General features: G+C 48.9%; 2 protein-coding genes across 6 annotated transcripts in view; both read right to left on the bottom strand.

Annotated features, from left to right (window-relative positions):
• ADAP1 (ArfGAP with dual PH domains 1) overlaps positions 1-3,387 on the bottom strand; it is a 49,361-nt gene extending 45,974 nt beyond the window's left edge. Inside the window, exon 1 of the mRNA XM_051782004.1 lies at positions 3,173-3,387. Coding sequence (XP_051637964.1) covers positions 3,173-3,257 — 85 coding nt within the window. The 5' untranslated portion in view covers positions 3,258-3,387. The remainder of the gene's footprint in view (positions 1-3,172) is intronic.
• Positions 3,388-15,867: 12,480 nt separating this feature from the next.
• On the bottom strand, positions 15,868-18,260 carry LOC127469376 (cytochrome c oxidase assembly protein COX19). 5 transcript variants are annotated; one of them, XR_007903994.1, is made up of 5 exons: positions 17,957-18,260; positions 17,693-17,804; positions 17,302-17,398; positions 16,879-16,960; positions 15,868-16,378 (listed from the first exon to the last, which is right to left on the bottom strand). XR_007903994.1 is itself a non-coding variant. In XM_051783789.1 (4 exons), the coding sequence occupies exons 1-3, from the start codon at positions 18,168-18,170 to the stop codon at positions 17,326-17,328; spliced, it is 399 nt and encodes a 132-aa protein (XP_051639749.1). In that variant the 5' UTR covers positions 18,171-18,259; the 3' UTR covers positions 15,868-16,378; positions 17,302-17,325. The 5 variants fall into 5 exon arrangements, 4 of the variants coding, with proteins under 4 accessions (XP_051639749.1, XP_051639884.1, XP_051639665.1 ...); XM_051783789.1 differs by lacking the exon at positions 16,879-16,960 and having other exon boundaries at positions 17,957-18,259; XM_051783924.1 differs by lacking the exon at positions 17,302-17,398 and having other exon boundaries at positions 16,879-16,924; positions 17,957-18,257.
• Positions 18,261-18,536: the final 276 nt, after the last annotated feature.

Raw genomic sequence — 18,536 nt, 5'->3', positions numbered from 1 at the left:
TAAGGTTTTGTAAAGATACAATTAATAAAAACCTAACTTATAAAATAAGACCCACAAAAACCCTGCAAGTGAAAAATGTAACCTCTCAGGTTATTTTCCACTCTAATTTTCACATTCTGCTCTGGCATCCTTTCTGCATTCCCAGCTGCCATGGCCACTGTAAGACTGTTCTCCCCATCTGAGACATGTCCTCAAAACCTGGGAGGAATCTTTGGAAACTCTGCTTTTTGCACAAGAGATTTTGCAGCCAGGCATATACACTGGTCCTGGGGAAGACCCAGATCTGACCTTCCTGAACATCACACTCAATACCACATTCCACCCAGCTGCAAGTGTTCATATCCTGTGCACGGACCAGAGGAACACACAGACCAGAGGAACACACATCTTGAACTCAGCAGCCTTGCTTGCAGGGCTTGGCCACTTAAATAATCCTCAGTCATGATTAAGTGGCAAATTCTGGCCCAGACCCAGGCAAGCAGCAGGTTGTGCTTGGATCCCCCCAAGGAGATGTGATGACCCTGCGGGGGATGAAGTTATTTACACAGCCCAGGAGGAGAAGCACTGCCTCCCTCCATGTTCCCTCTCCATCCCCAGCTTTGATTTTTGCATGGTCACAGCTTAGTCCAACAATGCCAAGCTGTGAGCTTCTTTGCATCAGAAACCCAGGGATTTGTTACAGACACAGAATACCTGGGACAAGCAGTGACTTCAGAGCTCTGGCTACTGAGCCTCTCCCAAATGCCAAAACAGTAACAAAAGAAAATAACCCTTTTTGACAGCAGGGAAGGGAAAAGAAACAAACAAAATTTCACTAGCTGGCTAATTTCTAAAACAAATATTTCCAAGAGAAAAAGAAAACCCAGCTGGCTTCCAAATACACAAATTAAAGCGACTAACAGAGAATTATATTTCTGATCCATCCTGTTCTTTGTTATCAGGATTCCTGAGCTAAATGGCTGTCTTTTAAAGTGGATCCTGTTCTAACTGAGGATTTCAGGAAAAGGCACACACCCACCTGAGAAGTAGAAATAATAAAAGAGGGATCCTGACCTTTGGCTTTCCCCTCAGCTGAACTGGATCAGCCGTATGATGATACTCACATGTGGGAAAGCACAAGTCCACCCTGCTTTCCTCACCTTCTGTTCATTCCCCATCCTCCGACTTCTTTCCTTCTCGCTTTATTTTCTTGCTTTGGTACTTTTCCAGGGTCAGCTGCACACCTGGTTCCAGCTCTCACCTTTATCTCTCTGTGCATCTCACTTCTCAGCAAAGAATATACTTGCACTCCATTCTGGAGGCTCTCTTAACCCCTATCCTGCCTATCTGCATTACCTCATCCCCAGAAAGACCTGGCCTGCCACACCTGCCCAGGATGAATAACTGAATTCAGGGTGAATATTTTCTGTATCACCTCCAGACACAAGATAATATCTTAAGTAACCCAGAGCATCTCAAGTTTATTGTCACTCCCAGGCAGACGAGCACACTCCAGCGCCACGAGTAGCTCTTGTTTGCCAAAGGAACTGAATCAAAGTAGTCACTAAAGAAATTGGGTTGATGAACAAGGAGCTGGTCCCAGGGAAGCAATGCCACAAGAGTTCAGAAGAGGCTGAATGGTATTAATATAGCACATCTTGTGTTACAAAAGCCACTGGCCCAAATTCTCCTCTCTGAGTTTCAGATTCACTAAGACATCTCTGTATGCAAACGTCACTAAAAGCAAAATATGGTTTTGTTGTTTTACAAGCCCTTTTGGAGCCTTTACCAACAACCCTCTTTCCCTGATGTGAGCTATTTTACTGTCCTTCAGCCTCATCTCCACCCTGATAGCACTGAGAAACTTCCCATTTTGCAGAGGGCTAGGGAGAGTCATCCCACAGACCTGAATGGTTTGTAAAGACCCAGGTTTGTAAAGTTTTCTCCAGGAAGGAACAATTTAGGCAGACGCCTACTCGGTGAGCCCAAGCTGTGCTCAGCAAGGCACCTCAAAGGTGGGCTGGTACAGTCAGGCAGCAGCACCAGGCAGCAGATGGGTGGGAGCAGGCAGAGCAGCGCGGCGCTGCAAAGCCGTTCACGCTGTGCTGAAAGTTCTTTGTCCTTTCCAGCTGGGTACCGGGGGAGACAACACGTCTGAAAGTGAACTGCAGTGTCCTGAGATGCAGGTTAGGGATATAAACCCACTGGTAATGGTAGGAGCTGGATAGGGGTATCCAACAGATCTTGAAATCCTAAGCAAATCAATATCTGGGAAAATAAGATTCAGCTGAAGTGTTGGGTTTTCTTTAACCTATAGAATGACATAGGCTGAGAAGGACATCCTTTCTGTACACCTCTTCAGAGCCATCCTGCTCAAGCTAATACAAATTTAGGTGTTTCTATATGGTGATTTTTTTTTTAAAAGGAAAGATACTTGTTCTGCAATTTTTCTAAGGTTGTTCTCAAAGGCGGGTCCCACCGCCTCGTGCAGACCCTGCTCAGCAAGAGCATCACACCCCGACCCCAACAATTCACCATCCAAAGGGCTAGAAAGACGTTCCGAGCCCAGATTTTCTCCTGTCTGCGCACGAAGACGGCTACGGACATTCCAGCCCCGCTCCCTGCACAGCTTAGGCACCCATCGATGGCAGCTGGGCAAAGGTTGGTCGGCAGGGTGGCCGCAGCGATGCCTCCGGTTGTCCGCTCTGTTTGCTCGCTGACAGGGCAGTAGCAGCCGAGGGGACACGGAGGACACGCCGCCCCCGCCGCACCGGGCACCCCCGGCAGAGCCCCCACCGCCCGGCTACCGGCCCCGGCCGCGCTGCAGCCCGCGGGGACCCGCCGGGATGACATCAGCGCTCACAGCCGGGCGAGGAGCCGGGCCGGGCCGGGGGGGACCGGGGAAACCTCGGCCGGGGCCGGCCCGCGGGGACCGCGGCAGCGCAGCGCATCCCCGCACCGGCCGCGGAGCATCCCCGCCGCATCCCCCGGGGCGGGGAAGGGGGGTCGGGCACCCCCTCGGCGGGGCGCAACCCCCGCCGCTCCCGCACAGGGCAGAGCCCCCCGCGCGGTGCCGTGCGGTGCTGTGCCGTTCTGTGCCGTGCTGTGCGGGGCTGTGCGGGGCGGACAGGTGCAGGTGCGGCCGCCGCCCGCGCCCCCCGCCTCTCCTCCCCTTGCCCTGCCCTGCCCTTACCCGGGGCGGCGCAGTCGGCGCACGCCGCGTTCCCCGGCCGCTGGAGCAGCTCCACCAGCGCCTTCCTGCTCCTCTCCTTCGCCATGGGGGCGGCGGGCGGCTCCGCGGGGCTCCGCTCGCTCCGCCGCGCTACCGCAGCCTCATGGTGCGGGCGGGGGGCGCTGGCGAGGCGGGCGGCGCCCGGGCGGCTCCATTCGGCCCCGCACGCTGAACGCGCCTCTCCGGCCGCCGGGACGCGCCGCTGCCGGGGCGGTGCTGCCGCTGCCCTGGGAGCCTCTGGCCCCGCCGCCGCCGGGGCCGCCCGGCCGGGCACGCCGCCGGTTCCGCCTTCTCGCCGGGCCCCGGGGGGCTGGTGGCTCCCCCGCGCCGCTCGCCCGCGACCTCCAGCGGCTGCTTGTGGCCCGGGCGCCCCGTCCCCCCCTTGGGGGGGGTCCCCGAGCTTCAGGGTGTCCCATCCCTCCGGGTGTCCCCAGCACTCAGTGGTCCTTTCCCTGGTTTAACTCGGGGTGACGGTGATGGGAGGGGATCTCTCGCTCATGGGGTGGGAGCCGGCGGGGAAGGGGGAGGTGGGTGCCGGGGGTCTTTGCCTGGGGGAGGTGGCAGCTCACAGCAACCCCCACCCCTCACTGGCCATGGCCTCACCACTCAAGCACCTTGGCAGGTTCACGGGCAGCACTTTTGGGGAGCGTTTTCAACATCAGCGTCTTTTGGGGGTACTTGTGAACATCTCACTAGTAGCCACACACGCTCCAAAACACTCCTCCTTCACTGCTGTCCTTCCACACATCACCACCACCTTCCACGTCTGTGTCTTGGCAGGACCATCCTCCAAGCATCTTCCCACGCTTTTCACACCCTCCATCCTGTCAAGGGAGTATCAGGACAGAAAACGCCCCTGGGGAAGAACCACAGCTTCCTTGTGCCATCATGTCTGTGTTGCTGGGACCCAGGGCTGCAGCCCCTTGTGCATGTCATGTCACCTACAGGCAAGGCTCCTGTCCTTGTTTTACCAGCTAAGGACTAGGGGGTGACCATGGGTGGCGATGTGGGAAGCCTTTGGCCAAGGAGGGGTTCGGAGCTGTGTCTTGAGGCTGCTGCCCAGACTCCTGCTGAAACCTTCCTCTCAGATATGGGTCACCTGCAATGCTGATATGTCCTGTTTGTGGTTCATACATCTCTGCTTATAGAAACAATTTTGGTTCTGCAAAGCAAGTCCCCGTCCAACAAAGCAGAGCCCTCCTGCAAGCTCAGCTCATGTCGTTCGTGCTGCCCATGAGGTTCAGGGTGTGCAGGAGCATCTGCAGGAGGAGCCTGCCAGTATATCCTGGAAGACTTCCACAACCAAATCACCATCTTGATCCTGCTCCAGATGTGAGCAGGTTCCAGAGGACACTTTGTGGGAGGAAATAGCGTAACACTCTTAAATACGGATAGAATCAGGGCCTGGTATATTTATGTTTGCCCCACTTGCCTAGAATATGTTTTTCTAAATGACCTTTGCATTTGTGCTGCCAGACAAGCAACTGTAACCAGGCTGATTTCTGACTGCTTTAAACTGATATCGGACTGTTCCTTGCTGACTCTGCTGGGTTTGCTGGTTTTACACACATAGGCTGATAACATCTGGAAACTCATTCCCGTGCTAACCAAAGGCACAATCCCACACACAGGCCTTTGGTGGGCAAATTGAGCTACTGCATCCAGACCCTCACCTTCTTCAGCCTCTGAGTCACTAATACTTACCTAGAGCAGAGCACTGACTTCAAACATCCTCTGAGACAAACCAGCTCAGCACATTATCTTAGCCCTTATCCTCCACACCTGTGATATGCTCAAGCTTAAAGTGTAAATGCTTACAGGATCAGAGCTTTCCCTAAACCCAAGTTAGGTCAGGTTTTCATTTGCACTCTGGTTTTTCCAGAAGAGGCACTTGCTGAAGGCTTCATGTGATAGCCAGGATGCTGCATCACGAACTTACCACGGGCCAGGGTTGGGAGGAGGGAGGGGGTTTGGTTTGAAAGTCGCTGTTTAGCTTTCCATTAAGACTTATTGATTCTCTTAATTTTTTGTTCTCCTGGTTGCTAGGCAATCCCTCTCTCTCCTCCGTGTGTTGGAAGCCGGGACTGCAGACAGAAATTTATATCTTGTAATAAAATCAAATAAAACAGAGCCTGTTGTCAATGATGAAAGGGGAGCATTTCATAAAGGATGGACAGAGCAGGAGAGCAGGGCCAGCAAGGGTCAATCAGCAGCATCCTCAGAATTTAAGTCTCATCAGAATGACTCCAGACTTCACATGGGGAAGCAAACAACCCATATGGGCGGAGGGAACATGGAGAAACAGGGATAAAAGTTGGAACTTAATGAGCCAGAATCGAAGATAAACTTTTGTTCAGTGGAAAATCAAAGGCTTCAACCAATCTCACATATAAAAGAGTACCTCTGTAAATTTACTACTGGTTTATCCAAGGTTAAGAGGTTGGGTATTGTCCCAGTGTTGATCCAGGGCAGGCAGTGATGCTCTCCTGATGGGACATTGGCTCCTAAGGATTGTGATTCCTGGTGTAGAGCAGGGACAGCATTCAAGTTTATAGTCTCACAAGGGTTAAAGGGCGAAGTTTGCCCCGTCAGAGGTTCCCAGAGGCTGCTGAGCCTTGTCCACGTCAGACTGTTCCCTCCTGCCTCTACCCACAGGAGTCAACACCTCCTCTGAGCTTTGCCCCACAGTTGCCTGTGGGTATGGCCTGTCAGGGAATGCTGAATGAATTTGCTCCTACTTCTTGCAAAGTCTCTGGCCAAACTCTCTGGAGATGTGTTGTCACTGTCAGCACATCACCATCATTCAGGAGCTTTCTGTCTCTCCACTGCTAAGTGACTTGTAGGTCTGATATAAATTTATATACATATGTATGTAAATACTTACATATTTATGTGTAAGATGTGTTTGTTTGTAAACACACACACTTTTAACTCAGTCTTTTCTAAATCACAAGGTTGTTGCCTTAGAAACGGACGTTATTAATGGGATCTCTTGAGGTGGTAAGCACAGTGGCAGCAAGGGCAGCCTCTGGAAATGCCAGATACTGAGGTCAGGGCAAAGAATGCTCAGAAATTTCAGGAAACCTTTCCATCATCTTTGTGGTGACACCCTGATAATGGACGGACATAACCATACCTTCTCCTTGCCCTTCCACATTAGCTCCTTTTACCCCGAGACTGCCTTGTTTTGTCAGGAAAGAGCTCTTTACACTGGTTTTTTAGTTAATTTTGCAGCCCCAGCCCTGAAATGGCTAAATCAATGTCACAACCATGCAAGTGAAAGGGTGTTAAACACAACCCTTTATGTGACCCGGGAGCGCGTTCACAGCGTAAGGTGGGGAGGCATTACAAATTCCTGCGTGAACAGCAAACCTGAACAGAGATATCAATAATTCATGCCACTGCAACTGCATTCAAGCAAAACTCTGGAGTAGCAGATACACCAGGCTGGATCCTTTAGGCTTCCTCAGCACCACAGGGGAGGCAGCTTTTGCAGCTGGAGGTTTGTGTGAACAAGCTACAGCACTGGCCAGCTGCACCTAGGCTACAGCAGCTCATTTCCGTTGCAGTTTTGGTTTCCTGTTCAAAACAAAAAAAGAAAAAGAAAAAAAAAAAAAGGAAGAAACTTAAATCCTAGAGGTTTTTCTTTAAAAAATTATATATCTTGTTTTCTGGGTTATCCAGTTAAATCAAGAGTGGCGACAGCTGAGAGGGAGGAATGCCACAGAGGAGAGGGCTCAGATCAGGGGAATTAAAAACTCTTGAACTGAAAATCCAATACTGATGCCAGCTTTCTCTGATTTTGAGCAAATTGCTGTGTGGATCCTGTGGGATTGTTCTTCTGTGGAACAGGGAAATGCACATTCATTGCATCTGCATGGTTAGGATGTGTTGGTCAAATTGAAGAGAAAGTGATGTGAGGGTGCAGAAATAACAGTGAAGTCCTGTGTCTGCAGAGCTGCTCTGCACCTGCACCAGCCCTCAGAGCAGACAAAGTGTGGTGCAGCTCCAAAAGTACCTCACTGCAGAGTGATTTGCAGGTCAGGGTTTCATTCCATTTGCATAGTGGTTAACGCTGTTGCAGCCCAGTGTTACCAGTGTGAAAGATGGGGAGTCCTTTGCTCCGGTGATTTAATAGTCGTGCAGGTAACATCATGCGCACAGAGATCCTCTGTAAGGCAGCAGAAACGGGGAGAATGAGGACAAGAAGGAGGTTCAGAGTAAAATCTCTGCTGATTTCTTTAAACACCTTTGTTTTAGGTTTCTGCAACACCCTAGAGCTGATCATTGATCTCTCACAGCCACACTGCCAACAAAAAGGAAAGTTCTCCAATCACCAGCCCATCACGTGCTCAGGATATCCTTTCAGCTTCCATTCTGCCTGCCTCTGGCCAGCTCACTGCAGCAATGGGCTGCTTTGGGAGTTGGTATGTGGTTGCAGGGGCTGCTTAATTGCTCAGACAGTGTTGTTGGGAGCCAAGAGACCTCTGAGAGAGAGAGAGTAAGGGGGTAATTGATAGCTTGCAGATGTTGGATATTCGTATGTCTGCTCCACAGCATACGAGGAAATGTCAACACAGGAAAACCAGCTCTGTAACAGTCATGTTGCTGTTGTACCAAACCCATTTCATATGATGTAAAAGATGACATGGAGGGGGCAACTGAGGGAATTGACTCCATGGCAGCTATGAGGCACCTGTCTGGAGCTGTGCTGATTTCTATGGCCTAATGCTCTCAGAGAAGATGAAATTAGGCCAGTGAAATCAATAATTCAACTATAAACTGGTAGACCACTGCTTTGAGCATTATTCCCCACTTATCCTAATTAAAAGATTTAGGTCTGTGGAATCTCAGTATGGAGAAAGCCAACATATGTGTGAAGACACTCATATGTCAGGGTATGAGCTCCTCCAAGAAAAGTCAAAGTGATTATTCAGAGCAGGACGTCATCAACTCAGTCTGAGTCAGAGGCACAGCAGGACAGGTTCGATGTGCCAACCACAGGGCAAGCACTTACCATGGAAATTGCTTTTGCTCAATTCCAATAATTTAATCTCTTCCTGGCTCAAATGGCTCATTCTTCCAGGAACAGCTTGGAGACATTCAAGCAAGAGAGAGGGCTCCATGATGTCCCATTCCAGGGGGGTGACAGAAGTGGCCCAGCCAGCTGCTGCCAGCTCTGGGTTCCTGGGAAGCAGTGGCTGATCCTGCCAGGAGCCCAGTGCAAAGAGAATGATGGAGATGATACAGGCATGACCACAGGTCAGAGGGGCTGAAGCCCAGCACTTCACTTCTGGTCTGAAAGTCCCTCAGAACACAAAAGAACAAACCATTTTAAAAGGGCACAGAAAAGAAAATGGTGCAGTTATTGGAACCAGCAGTCAGTCTCTTGTCATAGGCTGCTGCCTTCAGCTGCTGGTCCAGCTCAGAGAGCTGAGACCACATAATTTTCTGTAACATTGCTCAACTGTGATTTGAATAAAGCATTAGATGGAAACAAGGCTGTGGTTTTTCTCTAGAAAGAGATTAAAAATTATGGCCTGAAGGAAGCTGCCAAACAGCTGGAGATGGTAATTCAGCCTCCCCCCAATTAACTTTGTCCACAGAAAGTTGAGGACTGTGTCCTACTCTTCCTCTGGCTGCTGATGGGATTGTTTGGATGTCACTGCATGCCTCCTAAAAGCTCCCACAACATCAAGACACAGAGCATGCTGCTCACTTCTCTGCTTATTTCAGTATGCTTTGCCAAAGAAAAATCAGCAAAGAATTAATTAACAGCAATTATTTCTAGCAACAACAGAGCAGCCCTGCTCCAGAAGCCATGAAAACAACATCATGAGACCCCTGTGGCCAAAAAGCCTTTCTAAACAGGTGCAAAAATAAACAATTTTATAGCAGGCTATAAAAAGAGCCGAAGCCAGGTTGGGGAATGGCAGGAGAACAGCCATTTCAATGGCTGAGTCAGAGCAGCCACCCAGGTGACTTTTGTGAAGGAGCTTTAATAAACAAACCACAGCAGAAGCACTAACCTGAGTGAAAGAACCAGCAGGACCAGGTTATTGCTGCAATAGAGGGTTTAGTACACCTGTCACTCTGTGTTATTAGTGCTGCTGAAGTGATTTACTGTCCAAGTCAGTCTAACCGATTAGAGCTGTGATCTAAAGTACAGCCAGCTCCAGTTTCAGTGATAAACATCACCCCCCCCGCCTGTTACTTGCTAAAATAAGCTGAAATAAAGCCATCAATCCAGACATCTCTGTGTTCAAATGAGTCCTTCTGGCTGGCACCACCACACCTGCAAGTCTCCTGCCATGCACGCTGGAAGGATGGAGGTAGATGTTCCAGACACGCTCTCATTTTTCACCTACCTGGTTCTTTTTCACCAGCCAGTGAACTCAGTATCTCTGTCCCTTTGACCAGAACTCACACACCTCCTGTCACCAGAGCCCTGCAGTGACCTGGCTCCTCTAACATCTCTGTGCTGCCCTTGCACATGCTGAGCATCTCTCACACAGAGCTCAGGATGCATCTCCTGTCAGGTTGTTCACCTCCATGCTGTGTCATTGTAGGTGGCAGTGGATAGTTCCTCTTTCCCACCAGACTCTGCAGCACAGTTTGGGGAGGGGGAGAACTAAACTGAAGCCCACAATCCACTCTCCTGTACCACTCACACTGATGTCTGTGCACACAGACTGTTAACACCTGACCCCTGGCATTGCCTCTGCTCTCCCATAGGGATACTGCTCTGGGATGGGGCTGCACGGACACAGTACACCTATACTTCTAGATCAGACAGACATTTGAAGGCACAGAGAAAGGGGACAGACTTATGCTGCCTTAGCAACCACTCTGAGCATGCACAGAGGTGTGCCAAACAACAGGCACACCCTGGAGTGTGTGCTCTTTATGGGCTGGGCCACAGCAATGGGTGATGAGAACGAGGGGTTAAAGACAACCTGCTACATCCAGGGGTTTACAGCACAGCCTAACTCCCACCTTGACACTAAAGAGCAAAAGCCAAGGGAGGCAATCCCAGAGTTGCAAGCAGCCAGCCTCATTACACCCCTGGGATTTCCTGCTTGGTGCTTGTTCATGGGGCTGTGAAGGCTCATTTATCAGTGGGGGGCTTTGCTCCTGCCTAGTTTGGCATCCTGAGTTACCAGCAATTTTCTCAGCACTGATCTGATCCGCAGCTTCTCTGCAATCCTGAGTGGCAGCAGGATTTCTTTTCCCCTTTGAGTCTGCCTGCCCCAAAACTGGCTTCCTCAGTGTGATGAAATGCTTTGGACCATCCATCCAGCCATGCTACCTGGGGCTGCCAGTGCAACCCGGAGGGGAAAGGTCCTTGGTAGATTGGCAGCAGATGGCTGCAGTACACAGCATCACATCAAATCCTCAGGGCTATCCTGGTGTCCCAGATTCTGTAGTGCTATCATTCTCCTACTTTGTCCACTAAGGAGAGATTCAGTGCTTACAAACCCTGCTGAAACCCAGAACATGGTTTAATAACAGAGAAATGTAAATTGAGCAAACAAAACTGGGCCTGACTCCCTCGCAGAGCACCCCCTCCCATGTGGCTGCCTTCCCACGTGCTATCCTTGATTAGCAGCTCTGCAAGCAGGAGCAGAACTGGGTGTGTGAGCAGGTTCTTGCTGAGCAGGACTTGCTAGCAGCGAGAAAACTAGAAATCCTCCAGAAATCAGAGCTGTCAACTCCTTGAAGGTTACTAAAATAGACAAAGGACTCAGTTGCCCAAAGGGGCTGCAGAAGCACCTCCACTGCCCGCTTTTTAAACCTATCAAGGTGAATTGAAAAGCCTGGATCATTCTGGGTAGTCTCCTCGCTTTCTTTCCTGCTCTGCTCTCTTTTTTCAAGGCAACTTCCCACCACTCTTCCTATCAGAGTTTGCCATAATTCATAAGGACCAGAAAAGAAAAGCATCCACAATACTGGGTGGTCTAAGGTGTTGCTCATTACCAGGAAGCAGGGCACACAGCCAGATGGACCTCCAACATCCCTCCCACATCAGTAGGAACCTACCTCACCCTGTGTAGGAGCTGGGACAGGCTGCTTGTGGAGGCATCCCACTGGAGGTGGGAAATATGGGGCACCAAGGGCTGGATTCAGCCCACCAGATTCGATCAACTGAACTGTTTTACACTCACAGATACAACTGTGGCCTTTGTTGGGCTATATGGTGAATGCCAGGCTTGTCTGGGGTGTTTTTCATCCAGCCAAGCCCAGCAGGGATCAGCAAGCATAAGATTGATGCACCTGCTAATGCAACTCCCAAGATCTCCTGGAATAATGAGAGCACAAGCATCAGAACCTCTAAGGAGTCATAAAAACCTGTCCCTGTATCATCATCAGTCTCAGGAAACAAAAAAATGCATCAAGGTCTATTAAGTCCCCTGCACACATGCATTGGACTTCTAGGTGACTTTCTATGAAGCTTCTATTTTGAGCAGTGATCAATTATGCATTTCGAGCCATATGGCACCTTCATTCCAGAAGAAAGGCATTTTGTCTTGAAATTTGTAAGCTAGAAAATCTGCAAGCTAGAAAATCTGCTGCATCCTGAAAAAAATGCAACACTGCCAGTTATTCACAGCAGCAGGATCATTAAGGGAAGAAAAAAAAAAGGGGGAACCAGGATAAGATTAATCAGACATCCAATTTTCATTGAAATACTCTGGAAGGGAAAATGGACCCTTGCATGTGCACTTGCAAATAGGTTTTTAATTAATCTGAGGCAGAGTTTTGATTTTTGTGGGAAACCTGATGCTCTACACAACATGACCAATTTAGCAGAAGGATCTCTTCCAGAATGGATCTCCTCCAGGCACAAAAGCAATTGAGTCCTCTGGGGTCACTGAATATGCTACCAGAAATGACCACACTCCTGCATTCTAGCAGAAGCATCATTCCCATCCCAGGAATTACGAATGAGAAATGTAGAAAAATACTGCTCTCCAGTGGAACCAGAACATCCAAGGCACTTTGAGAGCCTACAGCAACAAGTGATGCTAAAGAGACTTTTTGTATAGGAGCAGGCTGCTCCTTCTCTCATAGCCTCATACAACATATGTTTCATTCCAGAGGCTCAGTGAAAATAGTGTTGCCTCTCTGCTTTCCAGGCCTGCTTAGAATGAGACAAGGTGAAATTTAAGAGGTGCTTTAACTCTACTTACCCCTCACTCACTGTTAGTGCTGGTTAAGCCAAAACCACAAAAGCAGCAGTAAGGGAAAGCTGTTTTGATTGCTGCCCCAAAGGGCAACTAATCATCAGCAAAGGCCAGCAACTCCATGGTCTCCAAAGGAAACCACGTGGGTGACTACTAGACATAAGTGTAATGCCCAGGCACAAGGAACTCATTGGATTTGAAGCAGGTAGGACAAACTGGGGAGAAGGCCCTGGAAAAGGGCCAAATGTGAAGGTCAGCAGCTACACCCACTGCCTGCCTCTAACTGTGCACAACCCCAAATATTCACTTCACAGGTACTGACAGATGCAACCCTTCTGCTACACCAGGTACGCCATTCCAGGTGGCAGACGGAGCAACAATCCCTCCTCAGCACAGAGGCACAGGCTCATTGTGCTCCCACAAAGGACTTTGGACCATGGCCCACTTCCAGAGCAAGCACAGGAGGCTCTCTTTGTGTAGGATTTTCTGTGAGAGCACACCCAGAGCTTTGGAAATGTTTATTAAACCCTTTCTTCCTTGTTCTGCAGGTCACTGCAGTTGTTTGGAGAGATACACCTAGAGCTCAAGGTCTCCCAGGAAGACATAACGAGGGTTGGCTTGCAGCAATGTTCCCTCTGTAAATAACTACCATGATCAAGGTTAAGCTCTTTGTGGTTGAGTGGATTTTAATATGAGCAAAGAAAGGGGGAATGCATGGGCAAGGCTCTCCCCAGTGCCAACAGCAAAGCTCTGCTGTTCCAGGGCCCTCCGGGGACTCCCTGGGACTGACCCCAAGCAGCAGAGTGCCTCCTTAGGGTGGGAATGAGGGTCTGCTGAAGGAAAGCTACGGAAAAGACAATTACAGCCCCCTCACTTATTGATTCTATTGCTGCGGTAACAGCTCAAATCTTCGCTCCGACACAGTCAACACTTCCTCCTGCTTCGGGCTATCCCCTCCACATCTGCACATCCAGGCTGGCAGTCCGTGCATCAATCCCAGCCCAGCCTCATTTCCCAGTCATTTGCCTGTCTCCAGCTCGCGGGATCCGTCAGCAGGTGGAGCTTTTCAGCAGCTCAGGCAGCACCTGGCAGGCTTCTCACAGGAAGATTAATGCATTTTTGTGGGACCACTCCCGCAGCAGAGCAGCTCATCAACTCCAAACAGCTCCACGAAGGAAGCAGTGCCCCTGACAAACTGCCTCCCCTGTAGCACACACACCTCAGCTCAGCGTTTCCAGAATACAGATTTTTTCCCAGCTTGGTGACAGGCTTCTGGAGAGGTTTCTCCTTGGTATGAGCACAGGAAAGATGGCTGTGAATTTACAGCTTTCCTTTGGCTTTCATTTTAAAGGAGCACACACCTGGATACCACAAGCAAAGCTAAAATAAAGAGGTTTTAAATGGAGAGGCTTTAACTAATGATCTGTATGTTGGCAGGAGTTAATTGAAGAGCATTCTGGGAATTCTCCCCAATGACTCTGGTGTCGCAGGGGCTTGTCCTGTAGAGCAAGCTGGGAAAACTGTTTGACCCAGGTTTGGCACTGATTAATGGCTTTTTTTCCCCACCACATCTCAGTTCCATTAGATCTCACTGTCTGATGTCCCTCACCAGCTCTGAGCTTACCTTACAGCTCCACTGAACATGTTCTCTTCTCCAGCTAATCCTTACAGGAAATATGTGCTTCTGCCAATTCCCCAAGTTTTCAGCTCTCCACTCACAGCTCTTTTCTTGCCCTGGCATGAGGGGACAGGGCTGTGCAGCTGACTCACAGTGCTGGGAAGCAGAATGAAAGGTGCCTATGGATCTGGACAGGATGAGGATGTGATCTTAGGGTTGGTGAAAGGTGCAAACCTCTCACCCCCGTGGTCCCTTTTAGAGTGGCAACCACTCAACACCTCAAAAACTTTACCCCTTTTACTCTAGAACATTGCAGAGGACAGAGCTGGTATCAATGTCTCAGGAAAACATGGACTGAACTCGTGAAGGAACTGTTTGGCCAAACCACAGTGCAGAATAACACCCAAAAAATGAAACTAGCATTGACAACAGCCCAGATTACTCCCCCACCACTGGTGGGTTCTTTCACACCTACCAGGAATTCACTTCACCTTATAATATTCAAGGAGCACAGAAGCATGAAATTTGATTTCTTTCTTCTGCAGATGCTGGAGATTATTTTAATTCTAACTTGGTATCACTGAAAGAAAGCTCTTGTTCAGTGGTTTAATATAAAGTCTTTTAATATCTGGTGCAGAAATACAATCTCTGCTTTCTTTTCTATAAATGTACTAATCTCACCAAAGGATATAATTTGAACAGTAGAATGAAGTAGAATAAAAATATGCAGCAGCAGGTGAATGTTCTTTTCAAACAGGAACCCGCTCTGAGCTGTGTGCACTCTGTTCCATCAGATTAGACCTGAGCAACAATTTAAATCTCAGCTCCAATGATCAATATGAAAAGCAGAAAATGTTCTTCCACCCCTTCCTGGAGCTCAGTGTGAGCAGATGCACAGTGGAGAGAAGCAGAAGCAAAAGCAGACAGCAGGGAAGGGGAGATATATCAAAGAGAGGACACCAAATAAAGAGGAAAGTGTTGGAGAATTGCCTTGACAAACAGATCACTGTTTGTATCACTGTCTGCAGGCCCTGACCCTAAAGCTTAACATTCAAGAACCAGATAGGCAGACAAATGAGTCACTGGGTTAAAAACAAAAACAAAAGAACAGGGGTGACAGGGCAGAAAATACAGTAGAAAATACATCCGAAGGATTTACAAATTTATTGCCTGCTTGAAACACATTTCTAAGGGGCTAACGGGCCAAACTATTTCTGCCTGAACTCAACATTAACTAAGAAAGACTCAATTGCAATTACTACATGCAAGAGAATGGCTTTGGTAATTCATGGTTAAATTATACAAACATATATCAGGGATCTTAAAGACACACTCAGAGCTGATTTCTCACCTGCTGCATGGCCTTCTCAATGTATGGGCTGCAGCTGCATGTGTTGGAAGAAACACTGGATTTCTTAGACAGCTAACTCCTGATCTACCCTGGTTTTTAATATAAAACATTTGATTTTAAAAGAATAAAATTGTCCAATCACATTATGTATATTTGGTAACTTAGAGCACAAATAAACACCATTTCTGTCTCCACATTGATTTCACCATTAAGATAATAAAACCCCAAAACATATGGCAGCTCTATTTGGATAAGTGAATGTATTCAGAATGAAACATTCCTAGTTAAATGATGAAATGAAGTTAGGTGAACACTGCTGGCATGGTAACTAAAAGCAGAATCACTACTTGACTGGTGTCTGGAACTAGAAATACTCTCCTGACAAGGATGGAAGATTTTAAGACTGAAAAAAACCCCACCCACCTCAAGTGTCTTCCATAGCAGGGTGAGAAGGAGATCACCCTAAAGATGGGCACTAATACCAGTATTTAATGAAAAGCAATTTGCAAGTACCACAACAGCTTTATTTCCACCTAACAAGCAACTCCTATGAGCATATTAGTACTGCCCACACAAGATTAATCAGTAGTTCAAGATCTACACAATAAAGGGTTGTTTGGTTTGGGGCTTTTGTCCTTTTAAAATAAGACTTCACTGTTCTTACAGAGACATGGAGAACACTTCAGGCAGTAACTGTTTTCCCTCTAGAGAAATTAAAAGAAAGAAGTTAAGAAATACTTGAGCAAAGCAGACAAAGGCAGTACTTTTGCTCATTTAAAAAAACCTCTTATTTTAGGAAAATTAAACTCTGGAAAAAATGTTCCTTTAGGAAACATTTCCTACTGCAATATGAATAGAAGGTACAATATGTACTACATTTAGAGTTATGCATTCCATACATGAGGAGCAAAGTTGTCTGTCTTCATCACAACTTTTCAGGTTTTTCTTCTGATTTCTCATTTATCAGGTCTTTAAATCCCAATTTTTCCAGTGGTTCATTAGCCATAAGCTGCCTAAGTTAAAAAGAAGAAAACAAAAAGCTTTTTAGAGAACACAGTCTATAAACAAAAGAACAGCAGCATTCTTTACTTCATTTAGTATCGTTTACCCTAAAGAAACCCAAGACATCTATAGAGAGTTATTGTTGCTTGGCAAGATCTCAGAAATTTCAGTTTTCGGAAAGCAACATTCTGGGATCATTTTTTTTCTCTCCTTAACAGTGGTTTTCCAATTAAATGTGTTGTTTCCTGATTTTGGATACTGAGTAAGAGTTTCCTCAGAAACTGACCTGACTCTTGGTTTATCTTTAACTAACAGTCCCCATAAGACCTTTCTAAAATTCTACCTGTGCCATTTATGACAGTGAATTACCACTTTTAATTACCACCATCCTTTGCTGGAGTGATTTTCAAAAAAGTTTTTGATTTGCAGCCCTCCTTGACACCAGCCCATGAAAGTCTATTTTCCTTAAATACAGAGAAATTCATTTACTTCCCAGAGTTCCCAGACTCACCTTTGTTCAGGAAGCATTGCAAAGCAATGCAAGAATGGAAACATCCCTGGAAAACCAAACATCAACACTTTTTTCACTTTACCTGAGGAACAAGTTAAATTTTTAACTTGCCTGCTTGACACATATTTCTAAGGGGCTAACAGGCCAAAGTACTTCTGCTTGAACTATACCTGAATTATACTAGGATGTATTATATAGGAAAATATATTATATACTTGAAAATGTATTATATACTGGAATATGTATTATATACTGGAATATGTATTATATACTGGAATATATGTCTATTATATGGGATATATTACATAATTGAATTATACGAGGATGTATTTTGAACTCAGCATTAATTAAGACTCAGTTGCATTAGTATACACAAAGAAATACCACTGGCTCTGATAATTCATGGTTAAGTTATACAAATACCTGTTGGGGGTCCTAAAGACATACTCAGAGCTGATTAGGAAGGCCAGGCAGGAGGTGAACAAAGCACGTGCAAGTTAAAAGTTTAACCTGTAACCAGCTGGGAAAAAAAATAAGCTTCACATCGAGAAATGCGGTTGTGCAGGATGGAAGCTGTCCGAGTGCCGCTGTTATCCCACCGCACGGGCTGGATAACACGGAAACATGAGCCAAGTGATGCTGATGCCACACGGGGCACCTTCAAGGACACCCTCCTGTGTGACTGCGGGCTGCCTTCCCCTCCCGTGCCCGCAAACGGATCCCCGTCCCGGGGACCACCGGGCTGGCCGCCAGGTCCCCAGCGTGTCCCCGGGATGCCCGGGACGGGGCAGGGCCGGTGTCGGGGCACACTCGCCTGTCCATGCGGCACTCCAGGTAGGCCATGGCGCGCTGCCGGCAGGCCGCGCTCTCGTAGCCGCTGTGCCGGAGACACTCCATGAACTGCTCCTTGAAGGCGCTGCACTCCCCTGTAACACACAGCGAGGGGCCGTGACACCCACCGGGGCCGTGATACCCACCGGGGCCGTGATACCCACCGGGGCCGTGATACCCACCGGGCCCGCGGCACGGGCGGGGGGAGGCAGGCCCGGCGCGGGGCCGCCCGGCCGCGGTACCGCACCGAAGTGATCCAGCGGGAAGGCGCCCTTGTCCGGCGGCCGCGGCGTGAAGCTCTTGGCGCTGAAGTTCATGGCGGTGGACATGTCGCCGGTGTTGGGTGGGCACGGACAATCCCTCGGTCCCTGCCCCGGTCCGTCGGTCCGTCCCGCCGCCGGGGGGAGCCGCGCGCCGAGCGCATCGAGCGGCCACGTGACCGGGGCGGAGCCGCCCGCCATGGTCGCGGCGTCCCCGTGGCCATGGCAACCGCAGCGATGGGCGGGTCGCCATGGAGACGCCGACGCCACCGCCGCCCGCCATGTTGGGCCGGGCCCCGGCGGGAGGGTCGGGCCGGGCCCCGGCGGGAGGGTCGGGCCGGGCCCCGGCGGGAGGGTCCGGCCGGGGGGGTTCGCGTCCCTGCATTCAGGGCTTCATCAAATTCTGCGAAATAAACCGATTCCTCCTCATAAAAACCCGTGGTTCTGTCTTCATTCCGCTCTGAACGCTCCGAATGATTCTTGGGGTTGTGCTGGGCAGGGCCAGGAGTTGGCCAGTTTGATGATCATTGTGGGTCCCTTCCAGCGCAGGATATCCCGTGATTCCAT

The sequence above is a fragment of the Manacus candei genome, unplaced genomic scaffold, assembly GCF_025592945.1.
Source record: "Manacus candei isolate 608988 ecotype Guabito, Panama unplaced genomic scaffold, ASM2559294v1 h1tg000002l, whole genome shotgun sequence".
In the NCBI taxonomy this organism is placed as follows: Eukaryota; Metazoa; Chordata; class Aves; order Passeriformes; family Pipridae; genus Manacus; species Manacus candei.
The sequence above is the reverse complement of the archived record's forward strand: the minus strand, read 5'-3'. Positions and strand labels throughout refer to the sequence as shown.